The sequence below is a fragment of the Gigantopelta aegis genome, chromosome 2 (genome assembly GCF_016097555.1).
Source record: "Gigantopelta aegis isolate Gae_Host chromosome 2, Gae_host_genome, whole genome shotgun sequence".
Classification (NCBI taxonomy): Eukaryota; Metazoa; Mollusca; class Gastropoda; order Neomphalida; family Peltospiridae; genus Gigantopelta; species Gigantopelta aegis.
This window is the reverse complement of record NC_054700.1, coordinates 33,673,848-33,700,797: the sequence shown is the minus strand read 5'-3', so window position 1 is coordinate 33,700,797 and position 26,950 is coordinate 33,673,848. Positions and strand designations below refer to the sequence as shown.

The 26,950-nt window shown below is 37.9% G+C and overlaps 1 protein-coding gene across 3 annotated transcripts in view; it reads right to left on the bottom strand.

Moving 5' to 3' along the window:
- Positions 1-3,165: 3,165 nt before the first annotated feature.
- LOC121384074 (3'-5' RNA helicase YTHDC2-like) overlaps positions 3,166-26,950 on the bottom strand; it is a 43,766-nt gene continuing 19,981 nt past the window's right edge. For all 3 annotated transcript variants that reach the window (XM_041514298.1, XM_041514307.1, XM_041514315.1), the window contains 19 exons: positions 24,163-24,250; positions 22,977-23,064; positions 22,362-22,442; positions 21,518-21,600; positions 20,903-21,008; positions 18,742-18,861; positions 17,685-17,850; positions 16,151-16,257; positions 15,623-15,717; positions 14,125-14,301; positions 11,050-11,318; positions 9,941-10,062; positions 9,443-9,538; positions 8,613-8,709; positions 7,993-8,121; positions 6,979-7,259; positions 5,980-6,131; positions 5,137-5,221; positions 3,166-4,817 (listed from right to left, as the gene is read on the bottom strand). In XM_041514298.1, the coding sequence (XP_041370232.1) occupies positions 3,918-4,817; positions 5,137-5,221; positions 5,980-6,131; positions 6,979-7,259; positions 7,993-8,121; positions 8,613-8,709; positions 9,443-9,538; positions 9,941-10,062; positions 11,050-11,318; positions 14,125-14,301; positions 15,623-15,717; positions 16,151-16,257; positions 17,685-17,850; positions 18,742-18,861; positions 20,903-21,008; positions 21,518-21,600; positions 22,362-22,442; positions 22,977-23,064; positions 24,163-24,250 (3,242 nt within the window). In that variant the 3' untranslated portion in view covers positions 3,166-3,917. The remainder of the gene's footprint in view (positions 4,818-5,136; positions 5,222-5,979; positions 6,132-6,978; positions 7,260-7,992; positions 8,122-8,612; positions 8,710-9,442; positions 9,539-9,940; positions 10,063-11,049; positions 11,319-14,124; positions 14,302-15,622; positions 15,718-16,150; positions 16,258-17,684; positions 17,851-18,741; positions 18,862-20,902; positions 21,009-21,517; positions 21,601-22,361; positions 22,443-22,976; positions 23,065-24,162; positions 24,251-26,950) is intronic.

Genomic DNA, 26,950 nt, shown 5'->3' with positions numbered 1-26,950 from the left:
TAGAAATAATATTTTTTCTAGGCTATTAAAGCTGCTGCTTATCAGATGTACAATTTCATGTTTATGAAAGAAATGAGTCAAAGTCTTCCTATAGACCTTTGTAGATAGTATATACATGTAGCATGTGTAATCTGACTCATGAATGGAAATCATTAAATGAATGAAAGGGAAGAGTTAGCCGAGCTGAACAACCAACTAAGCATCATAATTTTCAAGCTAGCCAATCAGTGTCTGCAGAAGCAATCCGCACACTGTGCAATTATCAACAAAAAATATATATATATATTATCCAGTTATTTGAGCCCATATGGGTAATAATAAACAAGCTTCCATTTTGTATCAAGTTTACATGTGAAATGAATTCATTTTCATTTGTTACAAACTTTAGTAAATGACACTGACAAATGAAAATTATTTCATGGACATAAACTTTACATTCATGTAAAATGGCTCTTCCATCTAGGACAGGAAAAGAGTTGAGGTGGGTCAGAGGAGGGGACTGCCCATGCTGGCAAGTGCAAGAGATCACCAGCAGCCTGCCCGGGGTCGGTAGTGGGCAGGGACATTCTTGGTGCTATTGAATTTTGAATATCCTGTAGGATCAAGTCAAAAAGTAAAAGATTGCGCAAATTCTTGAAATAATTTTGGCGCAATTTTGGAACAGTTCATGGAAAAAGAAAGGGGGAGCTAAAGCTTAATTTTGAATTTAGTTTGCTGAATAGTAGCTCGTAACTACATGTGTAATAAAGCTAGTTTGTACACCAGTGCAGTAAGACATGTAACAGTATATCAAATGAATGAATACTGGGTGTAATATGTATTTCAAATATCATGGTATGTGCTGTGAAAAAGCATAACAGGTCACTCGTAGGAGCAGCAACATTTGTTTTTCACACCCCTCCCCCCAAAAGAATCCTTTAATCTTGAAAGGCAGTCTAGGTTTTGTTGTTGTTGACGATTAGATGAATATGAAAATGAAGAAAATAAATATCATCATAATCTTGTCATTATCATCCCTAAAAGGATGCAAATGTGTGGAAAATATTTAAATGTTCATGTATGCGGTACCCATAAATTTACTTGTCCACAAATGTAATATAGATCACAGTAGCTTGTTTTTGTTTTGTACTATTTTCCCATTCATGTGTACTATTTTTCCAATTCACGATATGAAAAACACTATGTAAAATTCAAAGCAATTAAAAATTCTAATCATAGGATGCCTCTAAAACTAGTAAAGGATGACTCATGTGCTGTCATAAAAAAAAAAAAAATTACAATTGTTTCAGAAATACATTTCCATCAATCAAAAAGAAATGACAGATGCTGGTTTTTAAGCACTACAACATATTTTTCACTATTAAAGCAGCTGGTGGGCGGGATGTAGCCCAGTGGTAAAGCGTTCACTTGATGCGCGGTTGGTCTGGGATCGATTCCCGTCGGTGGGCCCATTGGGCTTTTTTTCGCTCCAACCAGTGCACCACGACTGGTATATCAAAGGATGTGGTATGTGGTATCCTATCTGTGGGATAGTGCATATAAAAGATCCTTTGCTGCTAATCGAATAGTCCATGAAGTGGCGACAGCAGGTTTCCTCTCTCAATATCTGTGTGGTCCTTAACCATATGTCCGACACCATATAACCGTAAATAAAATGTGTTGAGTGTGTCGTTAAATAAAACATTTCCTTCTTATTAAAACAGCTTTGATAATTTAAATTATAAGTTATCTCCATATAATTTAGAATATTAATTTTCATACATCCACTGTTTTATGGTCGTCCTGGGTTTTGTAATACCCTGAAATACATTTTTCATATTTCTAAAAATGCATGTACCTCTCAAACGTAACGGTTATCAACCAACCTCTATTCTATTTTGAGACAATATTTGCACATGTAAATATCACAGCATTTACTTTCACTCCATTACATTATCCAGATGTGTTACAGGTTTGTAGATTATGTAACAAAACTTAATGTCCACATAATTCACTGGATGAAATTAAAGTCTACACCTTTAAGATTTCTATATATTTTAATACTGAAACAAAAAAGTGGTACGTTTATTCCTCCAACAGTATTGGTGTGGTGTGGGGGTTGTGGGGGTGGTAGCGTATTCATCTGAGGTGAGATGGGTCACAGGATTGATCCCCCTTGGTGAACACACTAAGTTTTCCAATTCCAACCTGTGTCCAACTACTAGTACTGTGAAACCTCTCAAACCCAGACCCTCTGTAAACCAGAATTCTCTCAAAACTGGATATTTCATGGCCCCTTTTTAAATATCTGTACAGAAGATAATCATAACCTCTCTAAACCGGATACCTCTTAAAACTGGATTTTTTACTTGGTCCCATGTGTGTCCCGAGGTTTAGGGGAGTTTCACTGTATATCAATGGCTATGGTGTATGCTATTCTGTCTGTATAACAGTTCATATTAAAGATGCACTGCTGCCATTCAGTAGGAGTTACCTATATGGGGCTGTTACCTTCTTCTCTAAATATCTGGACCAAATATCACATTAACAAAATTTTAGATTTCTAACAGCCAAAGTTAAGAAGAAGTTTGTTTTGTTTAATGACACCACTAGAGCACATTGATTTATTAATCATCAGCTATTAGATGTCAAACATTTGGTAATTTTTACATTATAGTCTTAGAGAAAAACCCCGCTACATTTTGCCATTAGTAGCAAAATATATTTTATATGTACCATCTCTAAGACAGGATAGCACATACCACAGCCTTTGATATACCAGTCATGTGGCACTGGCAATAACAAGAAATAGCCCAATGGGACCACTGACAGGGATCAATCTTTGGCCAACAGCGTATCATGCGAGTGCTTTACCGCTGGGCTACATTTAGTCCCCCAAAAAATAACCAAAGAAACAGCAGTGTAACATAACAAAAATATACAACAGATGGACACAGGATGAATTCAAGGGCTGAATAGGGGGGGGGGGGGGGTAGAGTTGCCAAATCCCTCAATGAAACTTGAAACATTAAGCTTGCAAAGTAACTTCTGTCTTATTTTAATTTTTATATGAAAATAGTAAAAATATCTGCACTGTGTTCAAAACTATTTAAACCTTTCTTCTTATTTTATTATTGTAAAGTTGTAATTTATTAACTGATGTTTTTTTAATTACTCCAACTAGAGTTTTACTTCTGAAGCTCCAACTAGAGTTTTACTTCATTTCAATTCATTTAAAACAAACATATTTCAAGAATAATACTCCTTCAATCATTGTTAACAGTTTCAAAAGACATGCATTGATTTAACATTAGGAATAATAATATACTAAACAACTTACAACAATAATAAACAAATTTCAACAAACAAATAAATAAATAAATAAATAAACTGCATTTGCTTGTCAAATAACAATGCACATTTCTTTTAACAGAAATGTGTTTACATTTCTGCATAGAGGCATCTTTGTTTCAAATGCAGAAATGCAATTCCAACTTAAGATTCTTCCATTGAAAAAGACCTCTTCTTCCCTTAACATTGAAAGCTTCAGTTGGACATGTGTAGCCAAGTAATCACAGAAACAAGTTTCGGTCATTGGAAATACACTGCAGCAGACATTAAATTACACTGATCTAAACACGTTGGAATTTCTTCTTCAGTGTCTGCTATGACTTACATCATCACATTATAATGGGTAAACACAAAGGCATACAAGGATGGGTGGCTTATTTCAAAATGAGGATGGCACATTTTCTGCCCAAACGAGCTTGATTATGAAATTTTGTAATCCATTCTCCCCAGTTTTCATTATGTAATTGGTAAAAATATTTACCACTATGGCCATATTTGCCTGAAACTTAAGAGACTGATGCCTCATACAATCACTCCCCAACCACCCACCTCCACCCTGCTCATGTGTAAACCACCATCCACTACAGCTAATGGTAAGCACCTCCTCCATAACCATGGTGACCTTGATGACTCTGGAAGTTTGGATGACCTTGAACTTGACCGGGTGAGTTTGCTCCTCTCTGAAGAATGACGACTGGTGATATTCCCGGCCTCGGGGATGTGGGCATCATCATGCCAGCGGTAGATGACTGTGGCATCATCTGGGTCATATACATCGGCCCGAAACCGGCCCCGACCTGGGATGAGAAATTCTGGTGACTGAAAATCCCCATACTGGGATGTCCGACCATCTGAGAGTTTGACACTGCTGCTGCCGCCATGTTGCCTTGGTGATGGTGCACAAAATGGCCGCCATGCTGATAGGCCTGCTGCTGCCCATGGTGACTGCGATAATACCCCGATCGGTCGTCGTAACCCTGTTCATCTCCGAGATTTGATCGGTGATCGTAATCCTGATCGTAGCCATGACTCACTCTCTGAGCTTGACCCTGATCATATCCATGATTTGATCGGCGGTCATAATCGTGATCATACTTGTCGCCAGATCTGTAATCATATTCCTGGTCGTAACCGTGGATTGAACTCTGATCGTAATCGAAGTCGTGATCTAATCGATCGTCGTACACGTCCCCAGGCTTGTTATCTCTACCGTGACCCTGGGATAGGTATCCCTTCTGACCGACCTGAGATGCTGAGGACGGTCTCGAAGTCTTGCTCTGCGCAGACCTCTCGTAATTCTTGGCACTGTCTGACCTCTTTGATTTGGGCGTCAACTGTTCGCGGGGCGAAGTCTCGTCCTTCTGTCTCTGTTGTGGTGACTGCTTCAGGAGGATCTTAGTTCCGGGACCTGGTGGAGTTCTCTTCAGATTGTTTGACGCTTTGTCCCACATCTTCACAAGCGATTCTCCGACATTTGGTTCAATCTCCTGCAAGGCGAAACAAAACATTCAAGACTGGACTACTATATGGACTACTATCGTAGTTCAGGCTTTTGGGTGCATATCTGAACTGAGTACTTTCAAAACTGAGCTAATATCTGGGATGCTTCTATTATTTGGAACATGTGAAAAAACTGACAAAAAATATCCTGTACTTGATCATCGTGATAATGAATTATTACAAGTGCCATATAAAATTGAATGGGAAGGGGCGACAATAAAACATATTGCAGTACAAACCTGCACATAGTGTGCTGTATAAATGGAATTGGGAAGGGCAGGGAACAAAACATACTGACATACAAACCTGCCCATCTCGACTGACTTGCACTTTCTTGTTCTCATTCCAAGGGTTGGTCAGATGATGAGTGTTTTGAAATGGAATTGGCGTTCTGAAACGGCAAACACATCAAACAAATATTGATGATTATATTTTTTAAAACACAGACAGAATGAATGAATGAATGAATAAATGCGACACCTCAGAAAAAAAATTATACGTTGGCTATTGGGTGTCAGACAGTCAGCACAAACATATCATACGGATGACAGTGAGATGAAAGTGTAATGTCCCAGTATATAGATGCCATTGCAAATCCATTTTGTAGCAGTTTTTACATCAATGTAACTGAAAGCTGCAGTAGAATTTTGTTGCTGTTGTTTTTCTAAAAACACCGGCATATTATTGTTAGAAATGTCTACAATGGCATCAAGTGCATTAAGAACAGAACAGAGTTCGTAAATGAATTAAATTTAAAACTGTGTGTGTGTCTAAACTATATATATTACTGCTCAGTGCTGCAGAGAAGACTGCAATATAAGGTTTTAAAACATTACGTACAGTAAAAAATACCCAACCAGTGTTCCATGAGCTTTAAATCAAAAGCTATGGTATGTACTGCCACATCAATAGCAAAATTTCATACTATGTTTAGTTGGACTACGTGCAGTCAAGTGTGTACTTGTGCTCTCTTCCTCCCTCCCTCCCTCGCTTGCTCTCTCTCTCTCTCTCTTCATCCCACTCTCCCTTTCCACCCCCTCGTCAAAAAAATGCCTAAATACCATATTTTCCCAGTGGTATCAAGAATAGAAAAAAAGATTCACTATGCATTAAGCGTAAGACTATGTGCATCATACAGATGATACATACTTCTTAATCCACTTGATTTGGAAGTTGCCACCAAGACCTGGTGACATGAAGTCCGGAGTCTTTTCTTTACCAACTGCAGACACCATTGATGCCACACCCTGAAAATGGCCACTGCCTTGAATGGAGAAGACCAGAAATACATTTTTGCCATCCTGAAAAAACAACAGACAAATAAAACTCCCATGTACAAAAAAGCTTCTTTTTTTCTAAAAAAACCCATTGTGAGAGTACTGCTAAAGCAATACATGTCCCCTACCAGGCCCAACTTGTCTTCGTATCTCGTAAGTTCAAGGGTCCAGGGATAAATTGCTATGAAAGTCGAACTTCATCTAAACACAAAATTACAACTCCTGAGGCATTGCGAAAAAAAAAGAGACTGAAAAACAAATTTCCATACCCCTTAAGATCAAGGGCCATAACTCTGTGAAAAATGTGTAAATCACTATGAAAGTCCAAATATTATCTGTAACACTACATGATAAAGCACCACAAATGTTTGTATTTTCAAAGTTCAAGGGTCATAACTCTGTCAAAAATGGGTAAATTGCCATAAAAGTCAAATAGGATCTGTAACAGTACATGATAAAGCTATGCACAAAAGTTCAGTTCAGGCATTATGAAAAAAAGGCCTGAAAACTATGTGGGACAGATAGATGGAACGACGGACAGATTGACGGACAGACTGACTGACAAGCAGATGGATGGATGGACGGACAGACTGACTGACAAGCAGATGGATGGAAACCTAGAGTTCCCTTAGGTTGGACCGGTAGGGGACTAACAAGAGTTACAAAATCAAATCCAGGAACTCAAAGGAGGTAATTATTAAAGTGGAATGCTTTTTTTTCATACTATGAAATTTACTACGATTGTTTTCTAAATTGCACACAAAAATAGTATAGTTTTGTTATTTCCAAAACACCAAACAAAACTGAAATTATTTACAAAAAACCCCCACATTTTTGTTGAAGGATGGGACGGACTATTGGTGTCAATTACCTTGAATGCCTTGTTGAGTTTGGATTCATTGCCCGAGGTGGTGGCCCATACGCCTTTCTGCTGAGATATGTCCAGATTCTTCTGGTTGTTACACTTCATCACAAAGTATCGGTTTGGGTGACTGCTCGTTGCCCCGGGTTCCAGGAACTTGGCAGGGGAGGATGGCTGGGGGGAGGGGCAAGGGGTGTTGCCCGCACTGCTCTTCACACTGTTGGAGCTGCTGCTTCTTGAGTTGTTTCCTGGACTGCTACATTTGTCTATCTTCCCGCCACTGTTTCCTTCTGTGAAAACAGGAATGAATAAATGAATGTTTAATGACACCCCAGCACAAAAAATACACATCAGTATTGTGTGTCAGACAAAAATAAGTATATTACAAGGTAAAACAATATCTGCTTAAATCCAAATCTAAAAAAATGTCATGTCCATATCCAATCATGGTTTAGACATGTCCACCATGAGTGCAACTTCTAGTTTCGCCAGTGATTGTGTCCAGAGCATTTTCTTCAAAAGCCTTAACTATAGTAATTAGGCACTGTAAAATATAGTTGGCTGTTACAGCTATTAACCATTAAACAACAAAATACTCATATTTTAGCTAATCCAATGTATTTCTTACCATCCTGGTGTTTCTATTAGCTCCAATACACAATAAAAAAGGTACATAGTTTGGAAACCCAAGTCAGGGACTTTAATGACACTGTAACACATGATTTAAAGCCAAAGACTCACATACCAACAGTTCTTCTATAGTTAAAGTTTGTTTTGTTTAACAATACCACTAGAGCACATTGATTTATTCATCATTGGCTACTGGATGTCAACATTTGGTCATTTTGGCATAGTCTTAGACAGGTAACCTGCTACATTTTTCCTATTAATAGCAAGTGCACTGATTGTAACAAGAAAATAGCCCAATGGGCCCACTGATCGGGATCGATCCTAGACCAACCACACATTAGGTGCGAATTTGACCACTGGGCTACGTCCCGTCCCCAATTCTTCTAGACTTACTAAACAATATCTCCTTCCTCTGTGGTGTTGTCGCCGGTGACCTCTTAAACGAGCGGCCGTTGTCGGGATAATAATCACCGAGGTCTCCAACTCCACGGCTACTCCCTGATGCCATGATCGTTTCTGCAGCTGAGAAAACAAGTAAGCATTTTGAGTATAGATGTATGATCAAAAAGTTAAACAAAGCAAAACAGTTTAATAGATATAAAACATTTTTAGAGAAATATTCTCAATATTTTAAAAGTAATTTTATATTTTTTCAACTGCCATTTTTGTTAACCAAGATAATCATTAGATAAGAAAAATTATAAATTCAGGGAGCCTAATTTTATTTTCAAAATCTTGATTAACGATATTTTTAGTCAATTGAAAATTGATTATCAACTACTGTTTAATGTTTTAAAATTGTGTAGGGATCTCTCTGAATCTGGGGCCTAATTCACAAAGCTCTGCTAGACAACAAAGCATCCTCTTTGCAAGTATTTTAGCATTGCACTGCAAGATCGCAAAGTTACAAGAGTTTAGTGAATTAGGCCCCTGAACAAAACGTTCCCTGAAATTAAAGAAATGTTTATTTTGTAAAGCAGAAGAAGCAGCTGCTGAATACAACACATTCTTACACATGGGTCGAGGACGCTGTCCAATCCCGGCAGGTTGCTGCATGCCAAGAGACTGTTCCTCGTTGGTTAACACATTGATCACAGCTCGCACTACAGACTGGGAAAACAGAAATAAAATAAACAGAAACAACTATTAGGCCAACCTTTAAATAAGACTGCTTGCTACAGCTGATTTTATAATTTTATTCTTCCTTTCAATCTTGTGTATCTGTCTGCATGACCAAACAGCTGTATGACATTGTATGTTGTCCGAGTATGGGATGTGTACAAACATGCGTCTATATGATACAAAACTGGTGGGTCATGTTAGAGAAAACTCCCCCTTTTTAAGAACAGTCTTTTACTATTTTATAGTAAATCATAGAGACTAGGCCTTAAAATGTGGTTCACAAAATCAACAATATGTAATAAAATTTTATTTTGTACATCTACTTCACAATATTATAAACTGGCTCTCTCAAAAGCTAACAGAATTATTTGTTGTGCCTGTACCATGCTTAAATCACTTTGACATTGACATAAGTTTGCAATAAATCTGTACATCCACACACTTTTTAAATCTTAACTGTCACCGAGCCAAACTTTCTTAACGCATCATGCAATGTCATGTAGGGGGACATGGTACAAGTCATTTACTGAATAAAGTTACTTGTGGTATGCACGATTATTTGCACACATTCTGCACTCGGAAATATCGGCTGTCAATCAAAACATTAAAGTTAAACGTGGGTAAATAACCATGTATACAACTCGTATGTTTATGCAGTAACTATAATTTAATTACAGACTATTAATGTTACCGATGTTGGATAGACTGAGAATTTTCGTACCTCATCCATCTGTGACCAGGGTTTGGATGGTGCTCTCATTCTCCTGAGAAACAAACAGTGCCACTTCTGTCGCAGTTGTAGAATCAGATTGGCAGCCTGTGTGTGAACACACATGATAACATAACATATGACAATTAACAAGCACCAAGAGAAAACTAAACACATTACAAGTACATCAGCATATTGGATGTAATCAGCACAAGAAGTATAATCAAAATTGAAATGTAATGTATAACAAATTAACATTGAACTACACGAGTATGTTGGCCATCTGGATTTGCCTATGCTGCGTACTACAAATTTTACATCTTTGATATCAGAATAGTTCACCGTCATAGTTAACTGTTCTGTATAAATCTCGAGTTTTACCTCAGGTCGATCCTGAACTGTCACATAGTTAACACATGTATAAAATGGAGGGTTCTTTTTACCTCTGGGTTGATCCTGAACTTCCACTGCTATGTACTATTGTATATTGTTTAAAATTTCGAGTTTTACCTCTGGGTCGATCCTGAACTGCAGCCACTCATCGATATGCAGCGTTGGTTTCTTCATCTCCTCGCTGTCCTCGCTCTCACTGTCGCTGCTCTCCTCGGCACACACACCCGACTGGTGCAGCTCTACAACAGACAAGTGACTCACTTTGTTTACGGGATTCAGATCTAAACGTGAACCAACGACAAGTAACTCACTTTGGTTACGGGATTCAACTCTAAACGTGAACCAACGACAAGTAACTCACTTTGTTTATAAGATTCAGCTCTAAACGTGAACCAACAACAATTAACTCACTTTGTTTGACACTACAGCTGATACTTGGTTCTGGAGTGTCCATAAGCATTTCTTTATTCATGTTTTGGGGGGGGGGGGGGGGCATTATGGTCCAGTGGCTCCCATGAGGGGGAGAGGGGACTTTGATCACTCACAGGCCTTGAACTTAACGACTGCAATATGAACTACCATAGGTAAGGGGCTTTACCGACTGCATTTGTTTGCCACTGGATAAACATTATTGTTGTTGGTTCAAGGGATAATTTTTTTTTTTTTTATATTTATTGCAAAGGTTACCAGTTTAAAATTACTGTAGGCAGGCTCAAAATTTTCATAGGTAAGCATTTTGCCTACAGCAAAAACATTTAACATTTTCCATAAGTAACAAATTCTTAAGTTGGAGCCCTGCACTAACCGTCCATGCTCCGACTGTCGGAAGACTTCTTGAGACAACTCACCGTGGTTTCAATGTCGATGCTCCGACTGTCAGAGGACTTCTTGAGACAACTCACCGTGGTTTCAATGTCGATGCTCCGACTGTCGGAGGACTTCTTGAGACAACTCACCGTGGTTTCAATGTCGATGCTCCGACTGTCGGAGGACTTCTTGAGACAACTCACCGTGGTTAGAATGTCGATGCTCCGACTGTCGGAGGACTTCTTGAGACAACTCACCGTGGTTTGAATGTCGATGCTCCGACTGTCGGAGGACTTCTTGAGACAACTCACCGTGGTTTAAATGTCGATGCTCCGACTGTCAGAGGACTTCTTGAGACAACTCACCGTGGTTAGAATGTCGATGCTCCGACTGTCGGAAGACTTCTTGAGACAACTCACCGTGGTTTGAATGTCCATGCTCTGACTGTCGGAGGACTTCTTGAGAAAGCTTGGCAGGACCTGCAAATATGGCTACAGCTACCGACGACAGCAGAGTGGAACAGCGGATGTAAGCCAATCTATTGAAGCGTGTCATTTCTTCATAAATCAGCCAATCAGAAGGCAGAGTTTTCACAACTCTACCGTGAGTGGCTGAGCCTTTCAAACAGTCTGTGGTTGGGGCAGCACTCAAAACCGAGCTGCCATGGAAACGCACTTTAGCTTCTTTTCTGAAATGCACAAATATTGTATTAATAATATGGAAACTAAAATATTATAAAAATACTTTAAAGTGGAGAATGGTAACTTTATTTTATTAAACTGAAACATGTCAACAAATCAGTTACAAAGAATTATTTCAAAATGAAGAAAATAAAAATAATATTATTTTCAACATGTAATTATTTATTATCATTTCAAAATTAAATATACTACTCAAAAGAATTTAAGGGTCAGACGATATTTTCGACATTATTGTCTGAATGTCAATTATATTAGCTAGACCATAATGTCACGCATGGTATTGTTCCATTTTGACGAAAGTGGGTCTAAGCAACCCATAAATGAATTAAAATCCACTGTCATTGACACTGTCGACTAGTTCTAATGGCGAAAACATGCTTACATTTGCACGTAAATTAGGGCGAAAGCGAAAGGTCTGCTAAGTGCCCATAACTTGCTTTTTCACAAAGCGCTTCATTTGCACGCTTTGCATGTGTATTCCATGTTCCCAATGCTGAATTTCCGTATAATTGGAGCTTGTGTTCGTGTACGGTGCACACTCCAAATTCGACAATGGTACGACGTCAACTGACTATCGAAAATCGAGGAAGGGCTATTGCTTGGCTTCAGGATGGCAATACGCAAAGAAATGTTGCTCTGAGACTTGGTGTCAGTCAGAGTGTCGTTGGCCGACTGTGGCAACGGTACCAAGCAACGAATTCTGTTCGAAATCATCCACGTTCGGGAAGACCCCGAAGCACTACAAATAGAGAGGACCGCTACATCACCAATATGGCTCTACGTCAACGCACAACCACTGCACGCCGATTATGTGACAATCTGCGGACTGCGACTGGAACTCGAGTGTCTGATCAAACCATACGCAATCGTCTGAGAGCCAATAATCTACGCTGCCGTCGCCAGGCTGTTCGACCACCACTCCTACCACGTCACAGAACGGCCAGACGTCACTGGTGCACACTTCATATGCGGTGGCAACGTGTTCAGTGGGGTCGAGTGATGTTCACTGATGAGTCCAGGTTTAGTTTCCAGTTTAATGACGGTCGGGTTCGTGTCTACAGACGTCCTGGGGAGCGCTTCGCTGACGTTAACGTTAGACAACGTCACCGGTTCGGTGGTGGCAGCATCATGGTGTGGGGCGGCATCTCTATCCACCACAGGACCCCCCTCTATGTGGTGGATGGCAATCTGAATGGAATCCGCTATCTGAATGAGATTATCAGGCCGTTGGTTCTCCCAGGCCTTCAGCAGATTGGCGGCGGGGCAGTTCTGCAGGATGACAATGCCAGACCCCACCGCGCCAGGGTGGTAACGGACTTTCTCAGACAACAAGGTATCGCCAGGATGGATTGGCCAGCATATTTGCCTGACTTGGCCCCAATAGAGCACGCCTGGGACGAATTAGGCAGGAGAGTTCGGGATAACCATGCCCCTCCGGCCAACCTTCATGATCTGGGTCAACTTCTTATGGCAGAGTGGCAGGCCATTCCCCAAGAGTTCTTCAGACGTCTGATCAACAGCATGAGGCAACGATGTGTCAAGTGTATTCGCGCCAGGGGTGGATTCACACACTATTAAACAAATGTTCTAATGTGTAAAATCCATGTTTGACAACCTTCAACTTTGACAGCATGTCATGTGACTTTCTTGTATACAGTGACGTTTATTTGTGGGTTTTTTGTAAATATGGAACAATAAATTAAATTGTTGGTGTAGTTTACATCATCAATCTAATACACTCTGAAACTTATTTGGTTATAACTTTTTGACCCTTAAATTCTTTTGAGTAGTATATTTCAAACATTATTTATCAAATATTAATATCATCATCATCATCATAAAAATCTTACTCATGACATTTCAAATATTTAATATCTAACTAGTTTAATATTGGCACGTGCAGTCTGGCACGGTAGTTTTTTAATCTGAATGACGTCAGTATTCGAATGACGTCACTCTGCATCTCCTTGCTATATCATAAACTGGGTGCATGATGCATCCTTTTTTCGAACATTAAAAAACATTAAGTGCAAAATTGCTGCTGAAAGTTTTTTGTTTACAGATTATTAACGTATCTAACCGTATTTATACAAAATAGTGGAATTTAAGTGTACCATTATGAAATATGGCAATGAATTGAAATTGCAATAAGATAGGCTGTTATATCTGGCCTATTGTGTATGAAGCTAAAACAATGTTGCAGTATGTGTCTGTCATCAAACTGCTACTAATTTGTATGGCCCTATGTACAAAATATCAGCATCTAGTCAATCCCATTCACTCAGCTCAATCTTTGCTGATCCAATCAACAATTTCATCATTATTGTGAATTTCAACACCTCTTTGACTGGAAGGTTCACACCAAAATTTAAACTGTACATTGCCGACATCTCGCTGATCATTGTGACATCGTTTAAACTTATGTTGACATAGAACACTTGCTGACCCAATTCATAGAAAAATAATGTGTAGTAGGTCTCGACATTTGCTTAATTCTGCTTTGCAGATTGTTTGCAGTTAGTTTGTAATAAATAAAATACTAAACGAGCTTGTCTGTCATACCATTTGTATGAAACTCGTGAAAAGTGTTGGTACTGACTCGCTTTTGCTTGTCAGATACCAAAACTGTTCACTTACTTCATAGCAAGCTTGTTTAGTATTCTATATATAACATACCCTCAAATTATTTTTTGGCATAAAGTCTGAGACTCCAAATCTAAAGCATGATTAATTATATAGTTTGAACGTAGAAGAAGATAACACTATAATACTGCTGGTATGAGAATCACTGACTGTGTGACGAGAATGCCCTGCTGACGGCGGACGTAGACGAGGTTGGGGTACATCCCGGCACAGAGCGCCGCCTTCACCACCGCCCAGTTCTCAGAGTTGGTGTTCAGGTCTCGGATGTCGCCACCCCCGCGAGCTCGCACGAAGCCTGACGCTCGCAGCTGACCTAGCAACTGGGTTCTGTCAAACAAGAATCAATGAATGTTTAAAAAAAACCTACTAAACAGGTGAAAGTATAGATTAGTAGGTAAGTTTGGTACATAAATTCAACATTTATAATATAATAGTGCTAAGAACTTTGAAAAATAAAAACATCACACATGTGTCTAAAATTTTGAATAAAAGCTAGCAACCAGGTCAGTGGATAATACTGGTATGAATGGTTTACTATGCTAAGAAAAATTGAAAAAAGAAGTACTGGAAACAAAATTGGCTGTTTGGTTAACACAGAATTCAAATAGTTTGTTTTGTTTAACAACACCACTAAAGCACATTGATTTATTAATCATCTGCTATTGGATCTCTAACAGATCGTAATTCTGACATATATAGTCTTATAAAGGAAACATGCTACATTTTTCCATTAGTAGCAAGGGATCTTTTATATATGCACCATCCCACAGACAGGATAGCACATACCATGGCCTTTGAATTACCAGTTGTGGTGCACTGGCTGGAACGACAATGTTTAGTGACACCCCAGCACAAAAGAAAACTATTTACTGGTGTCTGTCAAATACAAGTAGAAAATAATTGATAATTAGTATACTAATTTTACATTTGAAATAGAACACAGTGTTAAGAACTTTGAAAAATACAAACACCACAGATAATGTGTCTAAAATTTAGAACAACTGGGGATCAGGGCCTGCTTCCATGATGCGATCTTAGCCTTAAAATAACTGTAATTGCATAAATACTGTATATACATGTGTACTTATCTTAGTGCTAAGAGCGCTTCGTGGAACAACACCCTGGTCAGTGAATAATACTGGTAGGAATAGCTTACTATCCCCCCACCTTTCCCCTCCCCAAATACAAAAAGAGAGGCCATGGGAAAGAGATTGCCTGTTAGATTTTACAATGTTTATACACAATTAAAAGGCAAAATTTTACAAACTATTAAATTAATGTTAATCTGAAAAAAAAAGCCTGAATATTAGTTTCTCCACTTCAATAATTATCTTGACTTCTCACCTACAATGCCCCCCCCTCCCCCATAATGAAGAGGTTATCATGAGACTGAATATGGGCATACTCCCAATGGAAGATTACAGCTACTTGATTGGCTGTTGAAATATTTGAACAAGTCCATGGGTTTGGGTGGTGGCAGTGGCGGTGGAAATTCAATTAGGTGAGAGATAAGATGAATGTATAAAAATATTTTTTTAACAACATATAGTTATTGTGAAATTAGGTCTCACAAGAATCCAGCTGACACTACTCTTTATGATTATTGTCAGTAACTGGCTGGAATGGGATATATAAAGAAGCTATTTACCTCATCCCAACAACCATCTCCATGCAGGCCGACGACAGGAAGTTCTTCTCACAAAATGATCTTTCCCATCCTTCGGTTCTAGCTTTCTGCCAGGCCTGAAAATAACAGTGAACTGGCTTACCGTATCATGCAAAAAAAGATTTATCTTGTATTACATGTACTATTCAGTCTTTGTTTTAGTGATGAAGAAAGTTTATTTGATAAAATATTACATAACAAACAAACAATAAAAGATATAGGATATAAACAGTTAGTGAAGATAACTATATAAATGTATACAACTGCATTGAACAGATAACACGTACAGATATAACTGTGTTACAGTGACTTGGTGTCTCTGCATTCAGGCTAATTAGACTAAATTTAATACAACTTTAGGATTATCATAAGACATTAGCCTATAAAAGTTGTTAATATTTGGCCATCTATAACAAATTTTATTTAAATGTTTCTTATAAATCTTTATATACTGGGCATACTAAAACACAGTAATATTCATAATCTGTCAGACGAGAGTCATGCTCTAACCTGGAATGCTCTCAGTAGAGCCATGTGATCACTGTACGTTCCAGCTGCAAACTTCCTGCGTGACATGGCAGCTGATCTCTTCAGGTACGGCTGGGTTGGCAGAGTAACTGAAACATTAACACGTATTCATTAGAATTAGCTGTATCGAAATTTAATTACTATTGTAAGTAGTCTTTGTTATCTGAGGTTTTGTCCACTTTGCTGGACAAAGATTTCATGTTGCATTCTTTGTTGTGTGAAATATAGGTCAAAGTGACCCAATTATGATATGAAACTTACTACAGACCTAGCTGTGAAGACAACTGAGGACTGATTAACTTTTTTCCTAAAATATGAGAAGTCACCTAAAATATTATCACACAGAGCATGGTTATTTAATTCTTTTGCAGGACTTTTTGGGTGTTTAATTAACATGCTATGGGGAGTTACAAATTATTATTCTTGAACTAGTCTCGGTGGAATGACGGGGAGCCACAGTGATAACTCCCCTTAAATGGCGAGGTCTGTTACCAGTTTCAAAATGATATATTACTACATCCAGTTTTATGATTATGATACTTAACAAAGTGTACGTTTAGTGTGGCTTGAAAAGTAGGTCACAAAGTTCAAGTTATGGTATGTGTTACACCCATTTCCATAGGATGTATTAACATGTCACGGTTAATGATCATGCAATGAATAGTACTGTACATAAGATACCTACAATAAACAAAGTTCCATTTATATTCAGTGTTGTGTGAAAAGTAGGTCATAGTGATCTAACAGGTGTGTGTGCAGAAATTATAATATGCAACACACCAGTTTACCCACAACGTACTATCTACGGTATTCAAGTTTGATGAAACTTCCACAAACAGTATTGAAAATATTCACCTACAAGACTTTCCTATTGTTTACTGGTGTATGAAAAGTAGGTTACAGGGACCTAATAGGTGCATGTGCAGGAAGTTATACAAGAGGGGTCTAGACTGTTAAGTGAAGTTTGTAGGTGAATGCTCCCCTGTAAAATGGGGCAGGACTTAGCCCAGTGGTAAAGCGTTCGCTTGATGTACGGTCGGTCTAGGATCGATCCCCATCGGTGGCCCCATTGAGTTATTTCTCGTTCCAGCCAGTGCTCCACAACTGATCTAACAAAGGCCATGGTATGTACTATCCTGTCTGTGGGGTGGTGCATATAAAAGATCCCTTGCTGTTAATCGAAAAAGAGTAGCACACGAAGTGGCAACAGTGGGTTTCCTCTTTCAATATCTGTGTGGTCCGTAACTATATGTCTGATATCATATAACCGTAAATAAAATGTGTTGAGTGCATCGTTAAATAAAAATATTTCCTTCCTTTCCTTCCCTGTAAAATAAATTGGAAAAAAAGCAGGGCGGTAGGGAGTTTTTAACCCCAAAACCATCCTCCTGCACCAGAGCCTGCCTAATAATGGTATACGGCATGTAGGTTCCCTAAGATACACTATCATATTTTAAAAAAACAATACAGAAAAACCCCGCAAAAAAAAAACCCACTATAAGGGCAAGACACTTACATGGATCTTTGTATGCCAAGACACACACGATGGTAAGAATGGGGTCGAGACATTTGAGGACCACAGAGTAGAGCAGCATCTTGCCGAGTCGCGGCTCCACTGGCAGGTCGGTCAGATGATGGCCCAGCTCGGTGAGTTCCTCCCATGGATCCAGAGCATCAATTTGCTGCAAGGACAACAACCCAGTAAGACAATGAATGAACAAGAAAACAGTAAAGTTTGTTTTATTTAATGACGCTACTAGAACACACTGATTTTTTATCTTATCATCGGCTATTGGATGTCAAACATATGGTCATTCTGACACTGTTTTTCAGAGGAAACCTGCTGTCACCACATAGGCTACCATGGCCTTTGTTGAACCAGTTATGGATCACTGGTCGGTGCAAGTGGTTTACACCTACCCATTGAGCCTTGCGGAGCACTCACTCAGGGTTTGGAGTCAGTATCTGGATTAAAAATACCATGCCTCGACTGGGATCTGAACCCAGTACCTACCGGTCTGTAAACCGATGGCCTAACTTGACCGATGGCCGGTACCAATGACTGAACAAGTGAATGATTACTGAAATCACCTGAGAGAGGGGAAAAACAATTACTGTGTTTACTGACTTTACTAAGTTAAAAATACCAGAATAACCATGACATGTGACTAACACATTAAATCTATGTATTATAAACAAAATGACAAATTCTACATGTTCAGTGATGTTAAGTCTCCACTTCCAGTGCTCATACTATTTGAAAATTAGCCAGTTTGGATTTCATTGAAAAACAAAACAAAAATAGCTACTCCTTTTAATTGGCAACAAGGGATCTTTTGTAAGATAGAACCATATGTACAACAGTCTTTCATATCCCAGTAACAAAACCCGGGCTGGAGTGGAAAATTATATTATTAATACAATGTAAATTGATCCAGCAACCCTGTACACCTTACTAGGCACTCTACACATGGAATTACACCCCACTCCAGAAATATAGGAGATGAGAAACCAGGCACTCTAACCACTGGGCTCCATTTCACTCCACAAACAAGGGAGATGAGGAAACTTGCCTTAAGCAGCTGGACGGCATTTCTGGTGACAAGAAAAGCTGGCGGTTCAGGACACCGGGATAGGTAGTCAACAATGGAGGAATTCACTGGAGCAAGCAGCTTTGTATGCAAACACAGTTCCTAAAAAGACATTTTAATATCCATAAGATTACAAATATCTTGGTACATATCAAAGTGATACGTCCCACTAGAATGCCAAGTAGGAAATAACACTTTTGACGTCACACGATGATGTCATCGATTGGCTTACTACAACCTTACAGGAACGTCAACGAAACGAGATGAGTGATATAAATTAAGATCGATTATGGATAATAAATAGGATATTAAACTCGCTACCATTTCGTATCATGTTTATGTCCCAAGTGAAATCATTTTCAGTTGTCACAAGCTTTAGCGTGACCATTGAAACTTATTTCACTTGGGACATAAACATGACACGAAATGGTAGCGAGTTTAATATCCTATAATTACACAGCATTTGAAACATTTTTCATTTCCTCAACCTCAAGATAATAATTTAAAAAAAACTTTGATCATTCCCTCAGGTTTCCCATTCAGGTTTAATTTCTTTCTTTCTCAATAATAACAAGCATTTTGAGAGTACTGCTAAAGCAATACACATCTGCCCCTACCTGACCCAACAATTTTTCGTATCTCCTAAGTTCAAGGACCAAACATCTGTGAAAAGTGGGTAAATCACCATGAAAGTTCAACTTGATCACTATAAAATTTCAGTTCAATATCTCAAGGCCTTCTAAAAAAAGAAGTCCCTTGATCTGTAACAGTACATGATAAAGCTATACACAAAATTTCAGGTTAATATCTCAAGGCCTTCTATAAAAAAAGAAGTCCCTTGATCTGTAACAGTACATGATAAAGCTATACACAAAATTTCAGGTTAATATCTCAAGGCCTTCTATAAAAAAAGTTTTTATATCTCCTAAGTACAAGGGCCATAACTCCGTCAAAAATGGGTAAATCGCCATGAAAGTCAAACTTGACCTGTAACAGTACTCGATAAAGTTATACACAAAATTTTAGCTCAATATCTCAAAGACTTTTTCAAAAAACATCCGGAAAACATATGTGGAACAGATGGACAGACAGACAGACAGACAAATGGACGGAGATGAAACCTATAGTCCCCTCCAGTTGGACCGGTAGGGGACTAATAATAATGATGATAATAATGATTAACTTTTAAAATATATTTTAAATATACCTCAACTGAAAGAGATAAAAATTGGTAATATTTTTCCATTTTTTTGCAATTAGAATGACCTCTGAATAGTCAAAGGATGGCTATTTGTATTTTCGATATTACTGCAGAACCTGAATGAGATACACAAAAGTTTACCTGTAGAGGATAGCATAGTATTTCTGGTACTCACCTGTAGATAGCGTAGTATTTCTGGTACTCACCTGTAGGGGATAGCGTAGTATTTCTGGTACTCACCTGTAGTATTTCTGGCACTCACCTGTAGGGGATAACGTAGTATTTCTGGCACTCACCTGTAGGGGATAACGTAGTATTTCTGGCACTCACCTGTAGGGGATAACGTAGTATTTCTGGCACTCACCTGTAGGGGATAGCGTAGTATTTCTGGCACTCACCTGTAGGGGATAGCGTAGTATTTCTGGCACTCACCTGTAGGGGATAGCGTAGTATTTCTGGCACTCACCTGTAGGGGATAGCGTAGTATTTCTGGCACTCACCTGTAGCGGATAGCGAAGTATTTCTGGCACTCACCTGTAGGGGATAGCGTAGTATTTCATGCACTCACCTGTAGGGGATAGCTTAGTATTTCTGGCACTCACCTGTAGGGGATAGCGTAGTATTTCTGGCACTCACCCGTAGGGGATAGCGTAGTATTTCTGGCACTCACCCGTAGGGGATAGCGTAGTATTTCTGGCACTCACCCGTAGGGGATAGCGTAGTATTTCTGGCACTCACCCGTAGGGGATAGCGTAGTATTTCTGGCACTCACCCGTAGGGGATAGCGTAGTATTTCTGGCACTCACCCGTAGGGGATAGCGTAGTATTTCTGGCACTCACCCGTAGGGGATAGCGTAGTATTTCTGGCACTCACCCGTAGGGGATAGCGTAGTATTTCTGGTACTCACCTGTAGGGGATAGCGTAGTATTTCTGGTACTCACCTGTAGTGGATAGCGTAGTATTTCTGGGAGCTGGTACTCCTGCATGTGGTTGAATCGGATCCGGCTGAACAGGTGATAACACACACCTGGCCTGCACCTACCAGCTCTGTAAATAGACAACACAATACATGATAAACAAATACAGCAGACTCTTGTCTAAACTGGCTTCATTGGGGAATAAAATTTATTTATTTAAAGATTATGTGTGGAATCAATTAATTTGTAGTCATTTATCACATATAATTTTTTTAAAATAGTGTAATATGGCAATTGTAACTATGATCTATCAAAAAACGTTCAAAGGTTTGACCACATTTCTATCAACTTTCCAACATTATACAGCTGAATCTTGTTGGGTCAAACTTGAAAGTGTTGAATACACCGTAATGCTTGAACCAAAACCAAAAAGTCCCAAGTTACACTTACATGTTGTTGACCAATTGGTTAGGTCGAACTACCCGATGGGTTGAATACTTTCCCGGACACCAACGGTATTCAAGACAACGGGATTTAACTGTATTACTAAGCATGTTTTAAAAACCAAAACCAAAAAACAAACGTGGATCATACTGCTTAATCCGTGAATATAATGTGTCAACAAAGAGTATGGCTTACCTCCCTCGTCTTTGTTGAGCACTCGCCTTGGAGATCCAGTTACTTTTCAACATCGTCACACAAGTCAAAGCATCAAACGTTTTCTAGGAGAAAACAAAGAAATCAATATAATTAATACATTGAGAAGAATGTTGAACTTAAAATTTGTCAATCAGACCTGCTTTTTGTCAGAAAATAATTCAAGGATATGTAATAAAAAACAAACAAGACCATAAGTGCCCCTATTAGATGGTTATGGGTTTGAAATGTTTTAAAATTGGACACTGCATTTCATGTGACTTGGCACATTGTAAACAGCAGTTTTCTTACTATCATCTATCAAGATTAAAAATCCATTAATTTCCAAAATTTTAGGGTATGTAATTTTACCATCTGTATCCTCTGGCAGAAACCCCCGACTGACTGAATTTAAGTTCCAGAATGAAAAGAAATGTTGCTATCCACCTAACCTCGATGTGCCATTCTCAAAAAGTGGGGTTTTTTTTAATGACACCACTAGAGCACATTGATTAATTAATCATTGGCTATTGGAATTCAAACATAGTCATTCTGACACATACACATGTAGTCATCAGAGGAAGCCCGCTACATTTTTCCTAATGCAGCAAAGGATCTTTTGTATGAACTTTCCCACAGACAGGAAAGTACATACCATGGCCTTTGACCAATTGTGGTGCACTGGTTGGAATGAGAAAAAACCCAATCAGTTGAATGGATCCACCGAGGTGGTTCGATCCTACAATGCAAGAACCTCAAGCGAGCACTCAACCGACTGAGCTAAATCATGTCCCCTTCCCAAATGAACTTCTTAACCAATGAGCGAAAACAGAAAACATAAACCAACCTCTTTCACCTTTCCACAGTCAATAACAAACACGACATCAATGATAGTGATACTGGTCTCGGCTATATTCGTGGCCAATATCTGAAAACAAAAACAAATAAACAACTTAAATAAAAATTAATTATATTAATTTGCCTAAAATATATTATTAATGGATGATGTTTGATGTTTGTGTTATTCTTTTTTTTTAAAGTGTGTCTTAGACATGGAGTTTTGTTCATATTTCGCGTATGACAAATTGTTGGCCACACTGACATACTGCTCGTTTAGAAAGACGTGGAAACATATGTGGAAATATAATAGCTCTAGCATATTTTTAATCATCAATAACAAGTGTCGAACATGGTCCACTGTAACCAGTTATTATGTTCTCCTTTTTACTTAGCCACATTGGCCAGGTATCATTTCGGAAAACAGACTTGACGCTTTGGTAAATTAAAACATTAAAACTCAAAAGAAGATGCCACAGATATGGTAAAAGTAACATTTATATCTCACCATCCAATTCTTTTGAAGTTTGAAAAAATATATTTGAAAAAAAAACAAAAAAACAAAAAAAAAAACAAACATAACAAAACATACATACAAGAAATTGTTTAATAGTCCATGACTTACAATTTTGCGTACTCCAGGTGGAGGAGTCTTGAAGACACGTTTTTGGTCTGATGACTGCATGAGTGAGTGAAGAGTGTACAGCAGAAATCTGAAATTAGTATCATGCAAATTAGGTGTGTCAATATCATGGCAGTATCAGACACAACTCAACAGTTATCAAGAGGCAAATATTCATGTCATATTACCAAATTTAATACTTGCATCGTTTGTGAAGTCTTCAAAAAGGTGCCCACATCAGTACTATAGTAGCCAAATTAACTAGTTGCTAAAGATTGGCTAAAACTTTTAGATCCTTTTTTATAAAGGTGTTTTAATATTAAAACATGTTTAAAAATAATAAAATAATTATGTTGTAAGAAAACCTAAATTTAAAAGCTAATTAAAAAAAAAGAGAGTAATTTTTAATCGTTTAATTTTTTATATTCTATAAGAAAACTATAATTTAGTAAAAACAATAAAGGAGCATGATTCAAAACCACACAAGACATAATTAGCGATCTCTAACTAATCTTGTCTGTCTCAATCATAACCACATATTCTGGAAAATCAGGAATAAATTACCAACAGTTTTAAAATATCAACAGCAAAACAAGAAAAAAAAACTATTGTCCGAACCAAATTGTTAACAACTACGAAAAATTACTCTCCTACCTTTAATTGCCGTTAGATTTCCTCCAAAGTTTATCCAGACACAAATCTTGACAAAAACATTACAATGACACAGATACCACATACTTTTTATGGAATATTCTTCAAGAGGAGTGAAAGGATAGGACTTAATCTAACAACGTCATAACATGTTATGATATAAAAGCAAACGTGATGACGTCATATTATTTTTTTTTTTTTGTTATTATTATTATTATTATTTTAATGATACCACTAGAGATCATCGATTTCATATTAATTATGTCACATACTTTGAAGGCTTTCACCCCTCTTGAAGAGTATTCCATAAACAAGCAACATGGCAGACGGCAGAAAACTGCATGTATTTTTCCCTATGCAATCTCAGCAAAGACAATATCGGCGACATCGTTGCAGTCTCATGTGTGGAATCTGTATATTTGTAGTGGGTTTTTTGCAATTTGTGTCTGGACAAGCTTTGGAGGAAATCTAACGGCAATTAAAGGTAGGAGAGTAATTTTTTGTAGTTGTTAACAATTTGGTTCGGACAATAAATTACCTTTCATTCTGAAATCTTTTATCTTCACTGATGCTATCTCTCAATGACACGATATCATCATAACCAGGCAAAAATATCAATATGGCACCTGCGTATTAAAAAAATGTCATGCTCATTTAATAATTTAAAAATATTCATAGCAAAGAAATTAGGTCACACTTGCCCGACTATCACAGGATGAATGGAAAGGAATGTACTACATGTTTAACATGAACTTGCTATGTGTCAATCAAATGGCAAAAGTGACACATTTTCTTGACTTTTTCTTTGATGTAATGTTACTGTGCACTCCAAATCCTGAACTATTCTGTAATTTCTATGACAATTCCTAAGCACATTGTTTAATCAATGGCTATTAGACATGTAACGTATGGAAATTACATAACTTGGACTCGACAAAGAAAAGAAAGCATTTTGTTTGTCTAATGACACCCCAGCACATTGTTTAATCAATGGCTATTACACATGTAACATATGGAAATTACATAACTTGGACTCGACAAAGAAACGAAAGGAATGTGTTTGTCTAATGGCACCTCAGCACATTTTAAATTATGGCTATTTGGTGTCTGACAATAAAACGACTGTCCTCAGATTGCTGCTATTGTCACATGGTTTTTACAAACAGTCTTTTTAACAAATGAAATTACAGGGATAGCTAAAATTAGAAGAACAATTAGGCAAATTTTATTTTAATTTGGCAAAAAACAATTTGTGTAATAACTGATATTTGTTGCAAAATAGCCATAGGTTTTGCATTTTTGAGATAATTTGGCGAAAGTTTCTGATCACCCAAAGCTAGCCCTGAATTACATATTAAAAAACATTTTCTTGTTTACAATATCAGTGTCTGTATGTGCAATGTGTTTCTGATCATCCTAATGTTTGTAAATAGACCAAACCAGAATTATATATTAGGAAAAGAACCCCCAAAAATTGAGTTGTTACAAACATTAGGATAATCAAAAACACAGTGACTATACAGACACTAATATTCTAAACAGGAATATATATATATAAACTTGTAAATGTAGTCATTAACAGGGCTCTGTGACTCAGGGTGGGCGGGATGTAGCCCAGTGGTAAAGCGTTCGATTGATGTGCGGTCGGTCCAGGATCGATCCCCGTCGGAGGACCCATTGGGCTATTTCTCGTTCCAGTCAGTTATAAACACTGGTGTAACAAAGGCTGTGGTATATACTATCCTGTCTGTGGGATGATGCATATAAAAGATCCCTTGCTGCTAATCGAAAAGAGTAGCTCATGAAGTGGCGACAGCAGGTTTCCTCTCTTAATATCTGTGTGGTCCTTAACCATATGTCCGACGCCATATAACCGTAAATAAAACATGTCTTTCTTTCTGATCACTCAAAGGTAGCCCTGAATTTCATATTAAAAAAAATATTCTTGTTTACAATATCAGTGTCTGTATGTGCAATGTGTTTCTGATCATCCTAATGTTTGTAAATAGACCAAACTAGAATTATATATTAGGAAATAAAACAAAATTTGAGCTATTACAAACATTAGGACAATAAAAAAACACAGTGATTATACAGACACTAATATTCTAAACAGGAATATATATATATATATATATATATATACAGTCGACCTTCGATAACTCAAACTTCGATCTTTCAAAAACGTCGATCTCTCAAAGTGAAACGGCGGTCCCGGCCGAACTGCTACACAAACTAGTAATAACAGACTTCGAACACTCAAACTTCGAACATTCGAAAAACTCTATCTCTCAAAGTAATATTTTGGTCCCACCATAAAAAATTAAGGGATATTGTTTGTGGAGTGACTGAGCCTTTTAACTGTACCGGTAATACTTTAATGAAAAATGAATTGTCACCCAAGCCAAGCGTGAGTGCCCCGACTGGTCTCGGCTATCGATGGTACACGCGGTAATTACAGAATAATAGATCGCCGACTATGCGGAATGAAATGATCCTACATGCCTGCATTTGGTTGTCGGTGTTTGTACACGCCAGCGGGCTTCATTACACAAAGTACGGATAGTCTTGTAATCTTCAAAGAACTGTTGTAATAACAATTAACGCTGTTTGTTTTTTCTCTTAAACGAGTGAATCATGTCAAATTTGTTATTTGCTATTTAAGTGTGAATTCAAAATGATTCATTACTAGTCATTTAGTTATGTTAGAAACTGATACATCTGAGATCAAGCAATCTGGGGAAGGACCCGGCAACGGGGGGATAGCCAGATCGGTTAATAGTCACGCTTACTTGTCATCAAAGCAATCTGGCGAAGGGCCCAGAAATGGGGGGGGGGATAGCCAGATTGGAGACAGAAAGAAAGGGTGTGAAGAGAAAATTAACGGTAAAAGACATTGAGACGTGTGTAATATGCATGTATTTTCAGATATATTTATACATTTATACAGGTAATACACAGGTGGATATACATACATACAAATGATTTTTGTGATTTACAATAATTTTGCTATTTATATTGTGTATTTTTTATTTTGTAAACAAACGTACTTAGTGCTAATCGACATCCAGTATTTTAATTTATTAATAAATACAATAAAAGTACACAGAGATGTACGTCAAATTGATCAGATTTATCTAGTTTCTGTTAATATTTACTTAGTTTTATCATATACACAGAAGGAATGTGCTAACATCTGTGTGTTGGGGACAGGGATGGAGCAGCAAACGTGTCTTCCGATATCAACGAAATGATAATACTACAATGCAGTTTCACTTTGGGGTCTGCTGTACGAATTTCGAAAACTCGAACTCCCTGAAACTCGA